The sequence below is a fragment of the Larus michahellis genome, chromosome 1 (genome assembly GCF_964199755.1).
Source record: "Larus michahellis chromosome 1, bLarMic1.1, whole genome shotgun sequence".
Classification (NCBI taxonomy): Eukaryota; Metazoa; Chordata; class Aves; order Charadriiformes; family Laridae; genus Larus; species Larus michahellis.
This window is the reverse complement of record NC_133896.1, coordinates 137,915,393-137,933,188: the sequence shown is the minus strand read 5'-3', so window position 1 is coordinate 137,933,188 and position 17,796 is coordinate 137,915,393. Positions and strand designations below refer to the sequence as shown.

General features: G+C 41.8%; 1 protein-coding gene across 6 annotated transcripts in view; it reads right to left on the bottom strand.

The window, feature by feature from the left end:
* Nucleotides 1–16,538, bottom strand: part of SCML2 (Scm polycomb group protein like 2) — a 72,823-nt gene extending 56,285 nt beyond the window's left edge. For 4 of the 6 annotated variants that reach the window (XM_074605559.1, XM_074605537.1, XM_074605588.1 and 1 more), the window contains exons 1-2: nt 16,422–16,530; nt 2,963–3,070 (exon numbers count right to left, since the gene is read on the bottom strand). In XM_074605559.1, the coding sequence (XP_074461660.1) occupies nt 2,963–2,984 (22 nt within the window). In that variant the 5' untranslated portion in view covers nt 2,985–3,070; nt 16,422–16,530. Of the gene's footprint in view, nt 1–2,962; nt 3,071–15,839; nt 15,999–16,421 lie in introns of those variants that run through there. The other 2 variants (XM_074605569.1, XM_074605548.1) reach the window with 2 other exon arrangements.
* Nucleotides 16,539–17,796: the final 1,258 nt, after the last annotated feature.

The window sequence follows — 17,796 nt, the reverse complement described above, 5'->3', positions numbered from 1 at the left end:
ACGCATTCTAACCTTTAATGTTGGTTAGACCATTACAAAGCTGGAGTGTTTTGTCTAAGCAGATGTAGAGGTACTAGCAGCAAGAATTACTACCCTGTTTTCACATAAGATATCCTGTATCTACTACCACCTCAGTTAGGGTGGCTAAGAATTTATGGTTTATTTTCAAAAGCAACATTAAAGAAAATAAGATTTTATTAAAATCCAACTTTATAAACATGGAATACATGCTTTTTTTTTTCTTTTCTTCTTTTTAATTGCATGCCAATCTACATTTGAAATTTTGATATCCTAAATTCGAGTAAACTTATTTTCAAAAGATCACAGAAAACAAAATTAAGACATGGAAGACTATTATATCAAATTACTGGTCTGAAGAAGATGACTCCCTTAGCATATGACTCTCAGCTTGGTCAAACTTTGAGGTCAAACCTCAAAAATGGGGTTATGAAAGAGGGAAATACTTCTGCAGGTACAAAGAGTATTTTCTTTTCATCTCATTCACTTAGCTACGCTGAATGACTAATTCTCTGAAACCTGAAAAGTGGACTTGAAAATGGGAACTTTATTAATACATTAGAGAGAGAAGAGATTTATTGTTCTAGAGTCTTGAAGATCACGGCGACAAAAAAGTAGGTCAGTTCAATTCCTTATCTATCTTCTTCTATTCATAAAGTCCATTTTTAAAGAGAAAAGTTGCAGTCTACTTTCCAGTGTAAAACAGAGTATGTTTTAGATCATTTTGTCAAAACACAAATGAAATGCTGCTACTTTGGACTTTATCACATGCTACTCAGTTCTCTGTAAAAAAAGAAAAAAAAACCAAACACACAACAAATGAACAAAGAATGGGATACCATTTTCCAAGAAAGTTTTAAAAATATGGTAATACATATAAGCATATGTAGTTTATACATTTGCTATGTAAATATATATACATGTAGCCTATAATACATACAGGCTAAATACCTATTTTCAAAACCCCATGAAAGATTGTTTTCTTCTAGGTAGCATGATTATAAAACAGAATATACTAAAATTACAAAAGCAGCATATTCTATTGTTCATTAACTGTTTTTCTACAGTGCGCTTCATAAACTAAAGCTGTAGATACACGACAAGATTAGAGTAAGCTTATTTAACATAGTGCTTTCTGATTACCGATTCAAAACTCCATGTGTTTACATTACTCCCACCCTATCTGTAACCACAGAATTCTTCTGCTGATAAGATTACTCAACAGAAGACAGGCAAGAGCAACCACATCTATCATGCAAGAAATTAGAGACAAGGAAGAAAAAAGACAAAGCTATCTTGACTGATCCGTGAATGCCAAAAAAAACCAATCAAACCAAAAAACAATCAGTCAGAAAAGGCACCTTTGGAATATAAGGTCTAGTAAAGATAATCCTGGTGTACAGTTCCTCTTGCAAACTCCCATGCTGAACTCCAGCTTCTTGTCTGAGATGCTTTAAAAATCCACAACACTTCTTTCTGGGAACAGTTAACCTTTCAATAAACAAGATGACTGCTTTGTCTGCGTGCTGACAAGCATCACATCTTTTGATAGCATTAGTTTTTACCACAGAATGGTGTGCTACATGAGGAGGCATATATATGTTATCTTCTAAGACTTGCTTTTGCTTGCTGTGCAGCGTGGGCAAGAAGCAGTTCACAGTCATGCTTTTGAGATTTCTACAGCTATTTCTTAGCCACCTTAAAGTCTTCAACTCTGATGGGTGTTCAAAACATTGCAGGAGACCACTTTTCTCGAAGAAACCCCTTGTCTCTTCCTGACGAACATAAAATACCTCTGGGTATTTGCTCTTCCCATGCCACACAGCTGCTCGCCTTCAGGTGAAGTTTACCAAGACAAGCCCAAGCCTTACCATTGCTCAGGAAGGGACTTTCTTCACTCTCTACCACACAGAGTTATGAGCACCTTTTAGCTACCCTTCACCAAGCCTCAGCGTACACAGTTGAGGATATCAAGACAAGAGCATGAAATGTCTCCTTTCCCTTTTTTTATGCTTCCCTAGTGGGATTCTTATCTGACTGGAACAGGGTGTCTCTTTCAGTATATTTAAGAACAGCCATGCAGAAAACCTACAAGCGAAGGGGATAGGCCTCCTCCATAAACTCTTGCTGCAACAATTAAGTGGATTACTCCTACCGTTACAGAAAATCTATTCTAGAAAAAGACAATTATTTACCAAGGGAGTGCACAAGCACATAAAGCAGCTTGGGCTGAAGGTGGAAAGCTCAAGAAAAGTACAACAGTGTTAGCAGCCTTTTATGGGGGAAAACTACCCATCTGAAAGCTTTGAAAAGCAGCAGCAACCTGGCTTCAGATAGCGGGTCTTTCTCTCTCTTCACATTCAGTTTGTTTCACCAACCCAAATGCCCGTGTTTCTTCTTAAGTCTCACTCTTTATTTTAGCACTTAACTCACAACTCACAATTAACTTCTGAAGACATGACACTGCAAAAATCACACCTTTGTAGTACACTGTGCATTTGTGGATTAATTTCTTTAAAACTTTTCATTTTATCTTCAAGAGGCAGCTGTTAATGCCATCCATTGTGATAAAATTTGCTTCCTTGTACTACTTAAGTTATCATCCTGCTAAATTATATGCAGTTTACAGATTAAAGCACTACATTTTATTTAACATCACACCTAGACACATTCTTCAATTTTATAATAGTGTAACGGCGTCAAGGCTGTCACAGGACAAAATTGCTTTGGTTGAACTTGTAGAACTCCAGGGTAAGCCAAATTTAGCATACTTACTCTAAAACAATGTGAAGTTTGAACTTACCTGTATTCAGCATAAAATATAAACTGTCTTCTTTAATCTAACAGCATAGTAATTGTCAAGTAATATTCCACCATCTTCAAAAAGAGAGTTTAGCAGGTTCCCTATTTTCTTTCCTCTTGGATAAAAGCTACCAGGCCTTACCTTTAGCTGCTGTTCTCCCCATGGTAACACTTCTGTGATCTTCCCTCTCACAATAAAAAGGCCGAAGTTGAAAGACCAGTTAATTCTTCCTTTCAGCACAACAGTTTCCTGTGGAGTAGTAATACAACAAAGTTAGGGGGGAGGCTGTTGGGCTGTTGGTGGGGTTTGGGTTTTCTTTTTTTGGAAAGGAGGATTTTTTTTTTTTTTGTATTGGTGTAGAATTATCTTCCTGATTTTAAGTTGCAAGCATTTAAGAAACTATGTGTAGAAGAACAGTGTGTAAACAATAGATATATCAAAGTAGCAAGGGTACAGAACCCAAACTTTTATTTCGTTGTTTTAGACAGTTCATTGTATTATTTGCATTTTCTGTGGATTTCTAATACAAAGAAAGATATAAAACACGTTTTATTCCCTTTTCCCCAAACACACATTACTGAAAAATGGAAGAAAGACTTTTATACCTAACCCAGTCATCCTGCCTCACTTGAGGAAAGTTAAACAATCATCAATTTAAACATCTTTGGGTAAAACACACTAACTTGCACAACTACAGTGGAAGGGGGAAACTAAACACCAATGTAAGAAATCTACACAAAGGCCCAAGTACTCACTGATACCCCTGCCCACCACCACTTGTAACAGAGCACAGAGAACCTGTTAGGGAAACGCTAACTGCAGATAAAAGCAACAAGCCACATTCTTTTAGGGTTTAAAAACTAGAAGGGCCAAATCAGTTAAACTATTGTAAAACAGCAAAACCAAACTTTATTTTTTGGTGTGTATGTTACTGTGGTTTTCTATTCCAGCATCTAGTTTTTTGAACTTTGACTGCATTCAATTCAAGTTAAACTCATTTGAAGCTTTTTAGCCTCAAAGCAACAAAGCCAGCAATTTTATTACCCTTTTCCATTAACTGTTCAAGTAATAATAGGTAAAAATACATTCAAATTTCTGAATTATCTTCTTTGTTCACTTTGTTTCAAGGAACTCCCATGAGATTAAAGTTGATATCATGAAAAGTTTGAGATTTTTTTTTTAAATGTAAAAAAGTGCATACTTTTTCCAAGATTAATTTTGCCAAAAGTAAAATTTTTAGAAGCTACACCTTTCCAGTGTTACATAAAAGGAATAATAGTTAAAAAGCAAGTTATCTACTTGGAATTTCTTGAATCTTATACTCGTATGCTAAAAAAATATAAAATTACACATATGCATCACACGTAACAAGAGAGGTGTCATACAGCTCAGTATTTTCCTGAAACTGTGACATTTCAGTGAAACTTCAAGGAGCTTGCACACTATGGTGATGGATTGTACGATGAAAACTTTAGACAGTGCAAGTCCCATGGCTAAAACTAGTTAAATATGGTTTTGAAAATGCCAGTGACTGAAGAATTCATTTAGTGTGTGTGCCGTGTGTGAACATGCTGGACAGTTATTACAAAAACTCTCAAGATTGAGACTTGAAAGCAGTTATAAATAAAACTGAATACTACCATAAAATAAGCAGGCTTTGCTACACAATAGCATTCATAGCATAAGTGATCATCAGGATTAAGAACAGAAATCCTTTTAAGCCATCAAATAAATTTGAAATACTTGATACTTTCGTAGACTCCCCCAAAAATTCAAAGCTTTTCCGCTCCAAGTAATAAATCGTGAAAGGTGATGCGGAGTCAAAGTAACTGTTTTTACAGATTACTTTAAAACAGTGCATGGTTTTTATCTTTTTGTTCCAAGTACCAGATTGCACTTGGTGCAGTAATAAAGATTCCAACCCCACAGTGATAGTCATCAAGTTTAGCACAACCGGAGCGTCTGTCAGAACATAAAAAGGATTCCAGCTTTTCATTAGCTTGTGTTGTACCAGATAGGCTATTTTACAGCATGCCCACCAGCCTGTTAAAAATATAAGACAACCGAAAGCTCTGAAAGCGCTGTTTGAATTGAGACAAACCCAACTGCAGGAATACCATAAACTACTGCTTTGAAAAGGTGCTACTTAAAACTCAGTTACACCTAAGTATTCAATTTAGAGCCGCTTATTAAATTAGCTTGTAGATAGTGCTATTTGGCACAGAAAACATTCAAGAACGGTGTTTCTGAGCCTCCGTCTAACAACTGCTACATGCTGCTGAATTACAGCAAAATGAAAGCCAGTTACCTCTGAAAAAAAAGCGGGGTCAGTCTGACACAAAGCGCATCTTCTTTTGCGGGGGCAGACCTAGGAACAGCTTTCCATCGCCTCGCATCATTACGCGGCAAACCGTAAGCAAGGCAGTTACATCCTCTGCTAACCAAGACAGAATCCTCTTACGTTGCACTCACCATCACCAGCCTGGCTCAACCCACAGCTCAACCACCACAGAAGAGAAGAAAAATGCCAGCAAAGACAGGGGAGAAACCTCCACGAGCATTTTGGCAAAATTACGTAGGAAGGACAGAGCTCAAGGCATTCTTGTATGCACACCTTGGCAAGCGAGCCGAGTGAGGGATACAGAAAGCTGGGGTTAAGAAATTAATCTAGCAGCTTCTAGAAATTAAGGGAAAAAATGAAACAAAACAAGATCAGTAATATACGAGCAAACAAAGAAACGCAACGGCAAGGATGAAGCATAATGGCGTTAGGGTGCACAAAGCAGCAGAATGAAAACCAAAGTTAAGCTAAGCATAGTGACTGTCAGTCATGGTCAGAAAATGGCCAAAACTCATTGATTTAGGGAACGGCAGTACAGAATTCATATCAGACACCAGTGAGAAACTGTTTCCTGTAAATTAAGGAAACTGAAAAAGCGAATTAAAAAATATAAATCCATGAGCCTAGGATAACACTGGATTCACCATCAAAATATGTTCAATTTAAAGAGCTGTGGAGGATCTCCACACTCGTGAAGTGTATTATTTGCATCATTTACATCTCAATTCAACCCATAAACTGAGTTTTATTCCTTCTCTGATTAGCGTCCCTTACATTAGTTACTGTTTTAAAAATCAGATGGAAAGCATTCATCTGCCTTTAATTCCTTACTGAAGTTTTTATTGTTAATCCCCAAATCACTTCTACTAGCCACCTCCCACTGTGCGAGCCCTTTGTCAGAAAGCAGTATATTAGTGGACAAGTCTAAGCCTTCACCCTCTCTGCGCTGCTACTACATAATACTAGGTGTCAGCAACCAGGATGGAAAACATTTTTCCTGTCTAACTTTGCTCTTCTCATTTTGAAAGAATTTCTCGAAGGACATGTATTACTGCATTTCAAAGAAGCTAGTATTCTACAGAAAACGTCAAAATCATTCTCCGTTTTGCCTGCTACAAATCTCCGTTATCCTTCTCACTGTAAACCGGGCACTCAAGTAAGCCGAATGTCCTGGAAAAAAGTCATGCATACTTAGGGCTTCCCAGCACAAGTTTATCTTGACAGCATGCCCACTCATAAAAATACACAGCACAGAATTACGGAGATAAATATAATATTTAAAATAAGCCTAAGCAACCAGCTGATTGAGGGTTTAGTCCCCACCAAAAAGATTAAGGTTTTTCTGTCAATGACTCTGCATCTCATTCTCAGAGGTAAGACAGTGATACCAATCTCAGAGCTTGTTAGCTTTTTGACCCTAGCATATAAATGCAGTAATTCAGACCTCATCGCTGCTGTCCTCAGGGGAGGAAGGGACAGTCACCAATGGGCAATCTCTGCTGGATAAGGACTGAAACTATTCAGATATATAGCGTATATATGTATATGTATGCGATATATGTGTATATACAGATACACAGCACAGAAGAGCAATCTAACAAAATACACACTTTGAAGCATTAAGTTCTTCTTAATTTTAGCTTGAAATACAGGCAGACATTTTTTAGGCTCAATCTGAACAAGGAGTTCTACTCGCCCCTCTCTTTCTTCATTCTTTTTCTTCTACAAATGCTTCCAGATAAAATTTCCATACGCAAGGGGGGAAAAGAATTACGCACAGTTTGAACAGCAAAACCAGTTATAGACAGAGAATAGGCGCAACGTAAGAAAAGGAATATTCTCCCCCAACTCTTTCATATGTACAAGTCCTGCATTTGCTTTCACCACCGGCATTCATGTGCTGTTAGCTTTGGAAATATAAGAGACACCAGCTACAATTGCTGGCGAGTATCACCACGCTCCTATCACTGTTACCGCTCCTCGCCTCCTTCTTGCTGTTTGTTACAGCCAACGCAGCAGAGAGCCCTTCAAGAAGAGGACCTGCACAGCCCCCTCCGTGGACCGACACACAGTCCGGCAGCCGCGGTTCCCACTCCAGCTTCCACCCATGGGTAACATGTACTTACAGGTACCAGTCGCTTCCACAAGGAGCGTGACTTAACTGCATTCCTTCCAAGTTATCCTTCATGAATCCGGAATACCTTTTTTTAAACCTAATCATCTATTCATCTGTCATGTCTTACAGAAAAACCCTATTTCATACCAGTTTCAAAAGTCTTTAAGGGGATGAAAAGAGGCAAATAAAGAAAGTAAGACTTAAAAGGAGTATTTCTATAACATGCAATATTTCCAAATTTCCAGCACTTGAAAATTTACTTTCTGGCAAGTTACCCAGTGCATAGACTCATTTAGTATACTTCAAGACACAAGAGCATATACTTTCTTATTTCTGTAATAGACGTAATTAGTTTATACCTTTCAGAGCATACTGTGACATCATTATAGAAAAGTTAAGATCTCAAAGGCTAGGAGAAAAAAAATAATTACACAAATGCATCAGAAGTTTATAAAATGTAACAAAAGCTTTGTAGTTATAAAATCAGTATTATTTAACATTACTCATACATGATTTCAAAATGAAACTTAAAGATCAGGTCTTTTTTCATTTATGCACACAAATACGTAATCAGCCAGTGTTCTGACAAGAAATTTGATCCAAGTTGGAATCCCTTTTAGTCCACATTCTTTGCCAAAAAAAAAAAAAAAAAAAAAAAAAAGAAAAAGTGAGATTCTTTCAAGGAAAGGAAATTAAACTTCCATGTTTTCATACAGCAGATCTTCTAATGAGCTGATATATCTGAATACCTTCTCTTCCACTCACTTCCAGTTGATAAAAACAGAGCTAGGAGAGATAGGCTTTTGTCAAATTTACGGGCTTTCAAAAGAGCAAGTATTAGCTAGCCATATGTATTATTAAAAAACGAAGTTTGAATATTTCTTAAGTTCTTAAAGGAAGAGTGGGTACTTAGTACTTTACAAATATTATTTTGTAATGTCATTTGCCTCAACATCAAGAAGGAGTTTTCTGCACTTGCAAAATTCCTCAGAAAGTCGCCAACAGTGTACTGCTCACTATTTATGAAGTGATTAGCATAAACAAACTTTTAAGCTGTCAGCAGTAAAATACTGCCTGTAAATGTTCTGCCCTCTCTCCAGGTAAGTTTACGATCTGCTTTAGAATATGAGCAACGGTAATTACAGTAAGTCATACATTTCAAGACTACAAAAATCTCTCTAAACTCTCAAACTGTACTAAGTGTATTATCCAGTACAGAGCAAGGCGTTGTGTATTTTCAAAAGCAACATTAACAAGCTTTAGACCAAAGATTCGTCCCAAAAATTCCTGAAACAAAAAATAAATACTTATAAGTGGGAACAGCAGAAAAGTAAGGTCTCCGAATCAAACAGCATAGCTTGTATCAACACACAACAGAAACAATTTATGTTATGTAGATTGAACATTTACTAACTTGCGATTAATTTTAAAAATTAAAGTTCAGAGCTGCTCCACGGCTACCGGTGCAAAATAAAAATAGCTTTTCTCCTCTTTTCCTCCCTCCCCATCCTGCTTTAAAAGTCAGAAGATGTGGGGTTGTAAAAACCTGAAAAAGGAAATGGTATGTGTGAAGTCAGCAGTTCAGCAAAGCGGCTGACTGGCCATTAACAGCTTTAAATATTCTTAAAATGCCAGTCTTCCCACATAAAAGGATATTTTAACGTTATATTCAAATAAATCAAAAATACAACTTGCAGCGCTTACATTACGTATCTTAAGTAAAACTGCCAGTTTTAGTAGTTTACTAGTACATATTTACAGTAGCACAAGCATTCGACAAATTGTTTAAACATTCCGGTGAATTCAGCTCACTGAACCTCTGTGCTGTTTTCCACTTCCCCCTTCAAGCCTGGAGTACTCTTCCTGAAAACATTCATCATCATTATTCAACCTGGCTTTGTTCAAATGCCTAACTTAAATTTCTTTCATAAAGCAAACTAATTAAATTAGGCACCAAAAAACCAAAACCCCAACAATTTTGTACGCTTAGCATGGGCTAAGAGCTACATACCTGCATGAAATTTTCTCTACGCACAGATACATCTCCTCTGCCTTCAGCTCAGCCTCCCACGACACAGAAGAGAGCTCTCAAACTATTTGTTCTGTGAGGCACCGAGCATACTTCTAGCACAGTGCAAATACAGCAGGTAAGGGAGAAAAGAAATTGCTGTTGCAAACATAGCAAGAGATGCCCAGATGTTAGAGATCCCTATAGAGCTTTTCTGCGCTTGTCTTTGGCAGACAACAAGCAATACCACCAGCTTTAAAAGCAGCAGTCAGAGAGCACGTATACATAAGTGGACAAGGGGGAGAAAGACAAGCAGAGGAGGGATGGTGGAAAGGGGATTTTACAACCTCTTAGGCAACTTTGGCTTCCTCCCACCTACATTGCCTCCAAACTTGAGAAGTACTGCGGGAGCTCGGTTCAGATATGATCTAACAGAGCTCTAGCCACATATTTCATAGCCGGCAAGTACATCCCTGTGGTCCAGACTTTTTGTTCATCCAACAGAGTATCTGGAGAAACACAAACAACGTTTAGTCTGATGCAGAAATCTACGCAAGTCAAATAAAGTGCACAATTTATTGGTTTGTTTTTTTTTTTTTTTCACTGAAGGCATGGAGAACAGTCTTGGGACATTTCTGCATAGGATCAGTCTGCTGCCAGCACCCCAGGTGGAGTCTGCTTGTTTCAGAGCAACACGCTTGCCTCCCCTTGCTTGTACTCAATGCCAGCAGCAATATACTTCTGCTACCATCTTCTTCCAGTGTTTAAAGTATGTGTTTCTCTCTCCCCACTTGAGAATCCAAACAATTCCCTGCCACTGTCTATTAACAAGGACAGAACTTGCCTCACCACGTGTTATCTGCTGCTGCGACACCCTTCGGTGTACCCTGGCTTATGCAATGAGACAACTATATTTGTCCCACGTACCGGTGTCTAATCAGGGTACAAAACCAAACCAACCAGAACTAAATAAACCCTTAAGCAATTTTCTGATGGCTTGCCCTTCCAGAGGATGCTTCTGAATGGAGAAAACCCCAGGCAGCTGCTTGCAGTCTCCAGGCACACCTGCATCCCCACACTGGGCTCACCTGTGCTGCTGGTACTGATGGCTGTGCTGGTTCCCCAACTTCTTATTTCTCTAGCTAAAAAGGAAAATCCTTCTTTAATCCCCTTACACAAGGGAAGGAATTCATCCTCCAGGCAGATGCCGCCAAAAATATTTGTCCATCTATTTGGACAAAGATTCGTAAGCACCATTCAGTGCTGCTAGACATTTCTGCAGCTACCTAGTGCTGACAGGTCAGAAAAGAAAAGACAACTCCTAAGTGCTCAAAGGACTAGACAGCTGCAAATAGTCAGCAGAAGTATTTGCCACACCTTTCAAAAATGGAAGAAGATGAAAGACCCAAAGCATCAGGAACATCCACAGCAAATCCATACCTCTCTCTCCCACTTCCCCAGACAACTTTCCGATTATAAAAGAACACAGGTGAAGCAGGCTGTAACGGGGCAACCTCCTCCACGTCTTCCTCAGCACAGCTCTCACTGGTTGTGTGCAGCTCCAGCCCAAGACAGAGGCAGAGCATCTCCCTTTCTGCTGCTTCTGGAGCTCACCTTTCTGAAGGCGATCCTCCCTCCCTCCTCCACCCAGTGCTTACACCAGTGAGCACTGGAGAGTATTCAGACAAGGACCCAGGTAGCATTTTCCTACAACAAGCTGAAAAAAAAATTACATGCCACATACAAAGTTTTCCAGCTAATAATAACACTGTCTATTTCATTATTAAATCCAGTACATATATCTTCTGATCTTTCCAGAAAACCACTGTCTGCCTCTTTATAGCATTCCAGTGCAGGGTACACATACCCTGGTATGAGAAGTGCCACCAAACATGCTACAGCCCTTTTAATCTCTGAGCCCCTGACAGACGATAGTGACAATAAGGAGTTCCACCAAATTTAGCAGCTTTGATACCCTTCCACATTCCTCCGTGTACAAGACTCACATTTACAAACTCTGCTTTTTAAATGGGCTTTTAAAAGTGCCCTGAGAACTGCACTCCTTCCACTGAACCTCCCTGCATTAATCTCGAATTGATTCCATGCAGTACATAAATAATGGTACATGCTTCATTTTAGGTATGCACCTCATTAAAATGGTGCTACCCTCTTGTACGTTTTATAAACTTCAGATGCTCCCTGAACTAATGTATTCTAGAGATGATGAAAGGCTCAACCCTGTCTTTCCCCAATGCTAAAAGGGATATCATGTTACCTTGAGAAGACAACAGACTTAGATTTCCATCAAAGAAATTTGCCCTTTTCATGAAAAGACTGAATTCCTTTGGTATCTTAAATAGAATTTGACCTGATTTGTGAAGCTTAAGGCCTAGAGTCAAATTATTTAACCAGGACATCTGCCTTTAATGCAATGTCTTGCTTGGGTTTAGATGACAACATACAAATGGGGAGCTGCACAGAGAATATATCATTTATGAGTAAAAAAATAACAGTCCAAAACGCTGTTCATACTTAAGCTGCATACAGCTTATTCGAACAAATCCAAAAAAAGAAAAAGTACTTTCGGATTAGTTTGGACATAAGATATCTATACAGCATTTTCCCCGTGGAGCAGAAAGCCTAGCCCACCTGCTAAAACAAATGGAAGAGCACTAAAATTACGTTAAAGGTTTTAGTATTTCAGTAATACTTTGATATTAGGCTCTGCAAGTAATTCAGAAAGACAGGAAGAGAGCACATAGAAGAACCACAAGAAGCACACACTTAGTATTGCACCAATTTGGATTCAAAATCGTCAAGCACTACCCATAAAGCAGGCATGTCAAACTCTAGAACTACGAATCCGTCTTGAATCTACACTGCTGAAATAAGAGCGACATGTAACTTACCATCACAAAGAAAAAGTGTATACTACTTCAAGTCATTTAGATCCAAGATAAGAAAATACTGGATTTTTGGTCCTATTCCAAGGACATAGAAACTAAAGCTGTTACTTTTTGTGACAGGGATCTTGGGAGAAGACTTGCTAAGGGTAGGAGACAGTATATACCCTCTACTACAAATAGTCTAGTTGTATATACCTGTGTCCAGTGTCCACGGTACACAAGAGAAAATACCAGAGCAAGCCCAAATAAAAGAGATAAGGCAGCTTGTAAAGACAGTTGCTGCTTTCTGAATGGCTGTGATGCGGTTCCTGACTTTCTTCCAGATCTATGTCCCTGCTGACCAAGCAGAAAGACTAACAAGGAAGAGATACGAGTACGTCTGAGGGTCATCATCACCATTTATGCATCGCTTACTCTTCATCTATACACCTGCTCCAGATAAAAGGGGAGCCTGCTCACTGTTGGCTCAGATACCTGAAGCCGCTCCTCCACTCCTACAAGCCCCCCTTGCCCATCGCAGAAGACAATAGATGGATGAATAGATAGATGATGAATGATAGATGAAGCAAATGAATCGTCTCTCCACTTAGACATCATAAGTAAAGCTGCTCACACACACTACGTGTACCTCACCATTATCAGTTATCACTACAGTGCAAAAATAAACTTAACTGCATGCAACTAATATTAACTAATATTAAAGCTTCCTACCAATACATCAAGATACAACCAAAATACAGAACACTTGGACCTTAAAATAAGTCTTCAAAGAAGCTGTGCAAATTGGATTAATAAAAAACCCTCTCATATACCAAAACACAAATCACAGTAAAAAAGAATCGTTCACCAAATCATATCAGAATGTCAATAAATATTCTGGGACTTCCAATTACATTGAGCCAAACTGCAATCAGAATTATTTGCAAGAATACCAGGACTACTACATGTCATGAAAACACCTGTAACATGCAAGCACAAATACTTTTCCATTTAACGCTTCCATTGCTTCATATTTACAAACTGCTTTATTAAGACTCATCAATTTTATATGGGATTTTCTGGCTTTCCCACATGCTAGAAAAATCTCAGAGTTCTGGGCCGCTTACCTTGCATGTCTTACACTTTAGAGAACACAAATGGCGTAGTCCTTTACATTTAAGATTTTAATCTCTGGAAGAAGCAATCAACACTAAGGCTGGGTGCCTAAGGCTATTTCTTTCAAACGGGAATAAACAGAACTTTAAATGCCCAGAGGTCAAGAAGTCGGTTAACAACCTCCCTTGTGTAGACTCCTTGAAGCAGTGTCCCAGTCTCTACCTGTAATTCGTTCTATTTTTACACTTAGAAAATATTACAGTAGACTGTCAAATAGTATTTTCAAAGTTTATCTTAAAGCATACAAGAATAACTGTTTATTTCACCCATCCTTGTTTGAGGTAGGTGTATCCAGACAAGCAAGAAAGCCAGCTGCAGTGTCCTGGACAATTAATGACAAATGTCATTTCCTGTTAGTGATGCTATTTAATATCAAGGGATAATTACTGCAGACCTCATTTCTCTCTATACATCCATTCCATTACGGATCGACTGCAACAGTAAAGGGAGAAAACACGTCTCACTTGCAGCTCACAATCCAACTCAAACAGTAAGAAAACAAGGAGACAAAATCATGAGAAAAAGACACCCATGTACAAAGGGCAGAAGGAGCTATCGAAATTCGCTTCAGGCTTTTTCACGTTCTCTCTTCTTAAGTAAAGTTGCGTCGTCGTTTATACACGCAATGTTTAGACAGATATTGGAATTAATACTTCCTCAGTACTACAAATTTCACTCTGGTGAAAACAAAATTACGCTTGGTTTTGTCAAGAAAACACTACTGTTCAACGCCTCTTTTGAACTGAAGCAGCTATTCCAGAAAACAATGCCGCTGCCTTACAAGAGCACAGGAGCTGGACACAGCAAGGACAGACACAACAAGGAAGAAAACAACAACAACAAAAAAGGCATCTGTACATTCAAAGTAAGAATATACAAAGTCTGAGGAAACGTATTTTAGAGGATGGTCATTGTTTCTTCCCTGAACCTGCCTACATCAAAATCACAGCTTAACATAAGACCAAATTTTAAGAACAACCAAATTACAGACAGTCACATTTGTGTATCTACACGGCTTCTAATTAATGTTAAATTAGTTTATACTTGCAACTATAACACGTAATCAAAAGCTAGTATTTGTTTTTTCCAAATCTGAACACTACTGTGAAAATACATAATACCAAGCAACCTGAAAGATATTACACAAATATTATTATTGCATAAATATTACTACATATTTACACCGAATAGAAAACTAGAGCATCAACTCCATCAGCTGAGAATCGAACAAAATCAGTAAACACTACTTTTGTATTCAAAACCAGACTATGTTGAAGTTAAAAGCCATGCAAGTACTTCCAGGTCCCAACTTCAGTTTTACCATGCACTCCTTCCTGTTAACCTCCCGCTTGCATTACTGTGAAACTTCCATAAATAAAATAGAAGCGTCTTCAATGTACTTTCCCTTTACATCGATTCAAGTCATAGCATCCTTAAACAGCACTTAAGTTTTATGACACCCTAAGGGAGAAAACCAGCTCCCCCTGCCCCCAAGCACCCAGCCTGGTTGTACAAGTAATTTCCCCAGACATGCTACCAATGAGGCCACTCACGTGGGCTGTGGGTTGCCACGGTCTGAGCAGCACTCAATGGTGGCCCGTGGAGAATCAGTAAGCCACAACACCTTCACTCCCCTACTTATTACCTGATGTTAATATGGGAGCTTCGAATGTAATCGTAACGCAGCAAACGCCTTCCTGGAGTGTTACCGACCCCGAGTGACTGCCTCACCGACTGCCTTTCTCTGCCGCTTCCAAAGAGTAAGGTGCAGCATGAAAGCTTGAAAAATCCAAAGGTTTAAGACTGCTACTCTGAACGATAAAAAATTTATAACCAGTCAAACTTGAAGAGCTGTTTCCAAGTCAGACACGGGACGCTCTGAAAAGCTGACAGCAAATCTACAAAGTCTATGCTTTTAAAAGTTTTAACCACCAAGTCTACATTAGTTAGAACGTGCATGAGTCACAAGCGAAGTTTACATCATTATAACTCACTAAGATATTAGCATTTCACCTCTTCATTAAACTTTTTAGGCTTTAGGATGATTTCTGGCTATCTCCTACAGCCTAATTAACCAGTGAGAAACAGAAAATAACTGTAGGGAAAGGCATCAACTTCAAATTGCAGTTAAGTAACTACTTAGAAAATTTCACACTTGCAATAGACACGTAAAGTTTCTATTGCTAAAGACCAACGGAGCATAAAATTCAACTTGAATATTAATTTAATTACTACAGCATTGCAATGTGCTCTGCCGTTTGTCCCAGCGGCTAAGGACAGCGATGACGAGCACCGCTCGCAAGACCAGAACTTTTCAGAGCACGCTTAACTGCTTTCTTTGGACCACAGATCCCATCTGCGGAGAAGACGAAACCTCCTCTAAATCGGCAGTTTAACCGTGAGGAAAACGCGACCGGAGCCGCAGCCGAACGATAAGTCGTTCCCCCGCGTCCCGCCCCCCGCCCGCCGGCCAGCCCCATCCCCCCCCTTACCGAACACTCTCCGAATTACGGAATTTTTAACGCGCCTCCGTTTTTCCCGCTGAACAACCGCTTCCCAGGACCTCACCGGCCGGGGCGGACGCCCAGCGCGGCGGCAGCGAGGAGCGGGACACGGGCAGCCGCAGCCCGGGCGGACGCCCCCGGGAGGGCGCGGCGGGCGGCCGGGGGAGCCGGGGGAGGCAACGGGGCCGCCCTCGCCGGGGGAGGCGTGTCCTCCCTCCCCGCGCTCCTGTCAAACGCCGCCGGAGTCGGCGGCAGGGAGCGGGGCCCGTCCCGGGGAGCGGGCAGTTCCCAAAGGCCAGGACGCGGCGCCTGAGCCCGGGGCAGCTCTGGCCGGACCCGCTGCCACCTCCAGCGCGGCGGCGCTAGCAGGAGTGGGGCGGGCGGCAGCTAGAAAGGAAAGCAAGGGGATGGGGACAAGGGGACGGGGCCGCCACTACTCTCCTTTCCCCGCGGCGCCCGGGGGTCGCGGTGGGAGCCCGGGGAGGGGGCGCGACCCCCGCCTCGCCTCCCCTTCCCCGCTCCTCCCTTCCCCTGACCGCCGCTGCAGAGAGCGCCACCGCCGCCACTCACCGGGCGGACGGAAAGCGAGTCCCCAGCGTCCCGCGCCGGCTGCCGCGCCTGTCAAGCGGCTTCTGCCCCTCGCCCGCCTCACGCCGCCGCCATGTTCCGGGGGCACCGCGCATGCCCGGCAGCGGCACCGGGGGCGCGAGCCTCACACCCGCCCCCCTTCCGCCCGCCGCGGGGGGAAGCGGCGGCGGAGGCGCGGTACGAGGTCCCGGGCCCCTCGCTGGGGGCGGCCCCCCTGCGCCTGGTCTGTATCTGCGGGGGGCGGCCCCGTTAGGAGCTGAGCCGCCCCATCTGGGGAGGCGGGGGGCCCGTGAGGCGGCGCCGAGCGCAGCCCGTCCGGCCTCGCCCCGGCCGTTCCCCTCCGCTGCCTACCGGCCGTCCTCCCGCGTTCAAACCTGGCGCCGTCCCTTCGCCGGGTGAGACGGGGAGGGGGGGCGAGGGGCGCTCCGCTCGCCCGGAGCCATCTTGCGGCGGGCTGGGGCCGGGGCCGGAGGGGCTTCGGTGGAAACGGCAGGGGCCGGCGCACCGGCCGCCGTCTGTGCTCCCTTCCCGTCCCCTCGCCGCGGCGCGGAAGGAGGGAGAGAGTGGCGGGGCGCCGGCGGCTGGGAAGGAGTCGGGGATCCGGCGCCCTGGGAGCTTTGTGAGGGGCGGGGGGTTACCCCACGGCAGGTGTTCGTGCGGGAATGCTGTGTGTAAGCGGGCAACGGCTGGAAAACGCACGAGGAATTCGTGCTGGGAAACGCGAGGCGAAGGGTGGCGGTGCCCCACGGCCACCCCTGGGACCGCCGGCGGCGGCGTCCGGGTGTTGGACGCACCGTCGGGATAAAGGCGCAGCTACGCGGACCCAATTAGCTGCCTTAAATAATGCGCCACATTATACACGCACAAGCGATCACGACTGTGTAACGCATATTGTAATCGGTGGAAGCCTGAGAGATTCTGTGGTTTTTACAGATCCACGCTTATAAATACTCAATATTTGTAAATATATGCAGTATATAAAGATACATAATGTATACATTATGTATAAATATATATATATATTTACTTATAAATACTTCAAATAGTTGAAAAGTCCTTCCTGCACTTTTTAAGAGGGTGCGTCCCCGTTGCATAAGGTCTGGGTATTTTATTTCACAGCCCAAGCAGTATGTAGGCATAAGTACATCAACCTGGCAAGAAACTTGTCTCTTTAAAATACCACCGACGCTCGGGGCTTTCCATGCCCAGGTTTCATCTTCACTACTTAACATGACTGTAAAATGCAGTTTTAAATTCAAAACTAAACTAAGGTCGTGAGAGGGAAATTGTAGGAGGTTTTTTTCATGGGGAAAAAAAAAAAAAAAGAAAAAGGAAATCCAAATATATACCCCAAAGC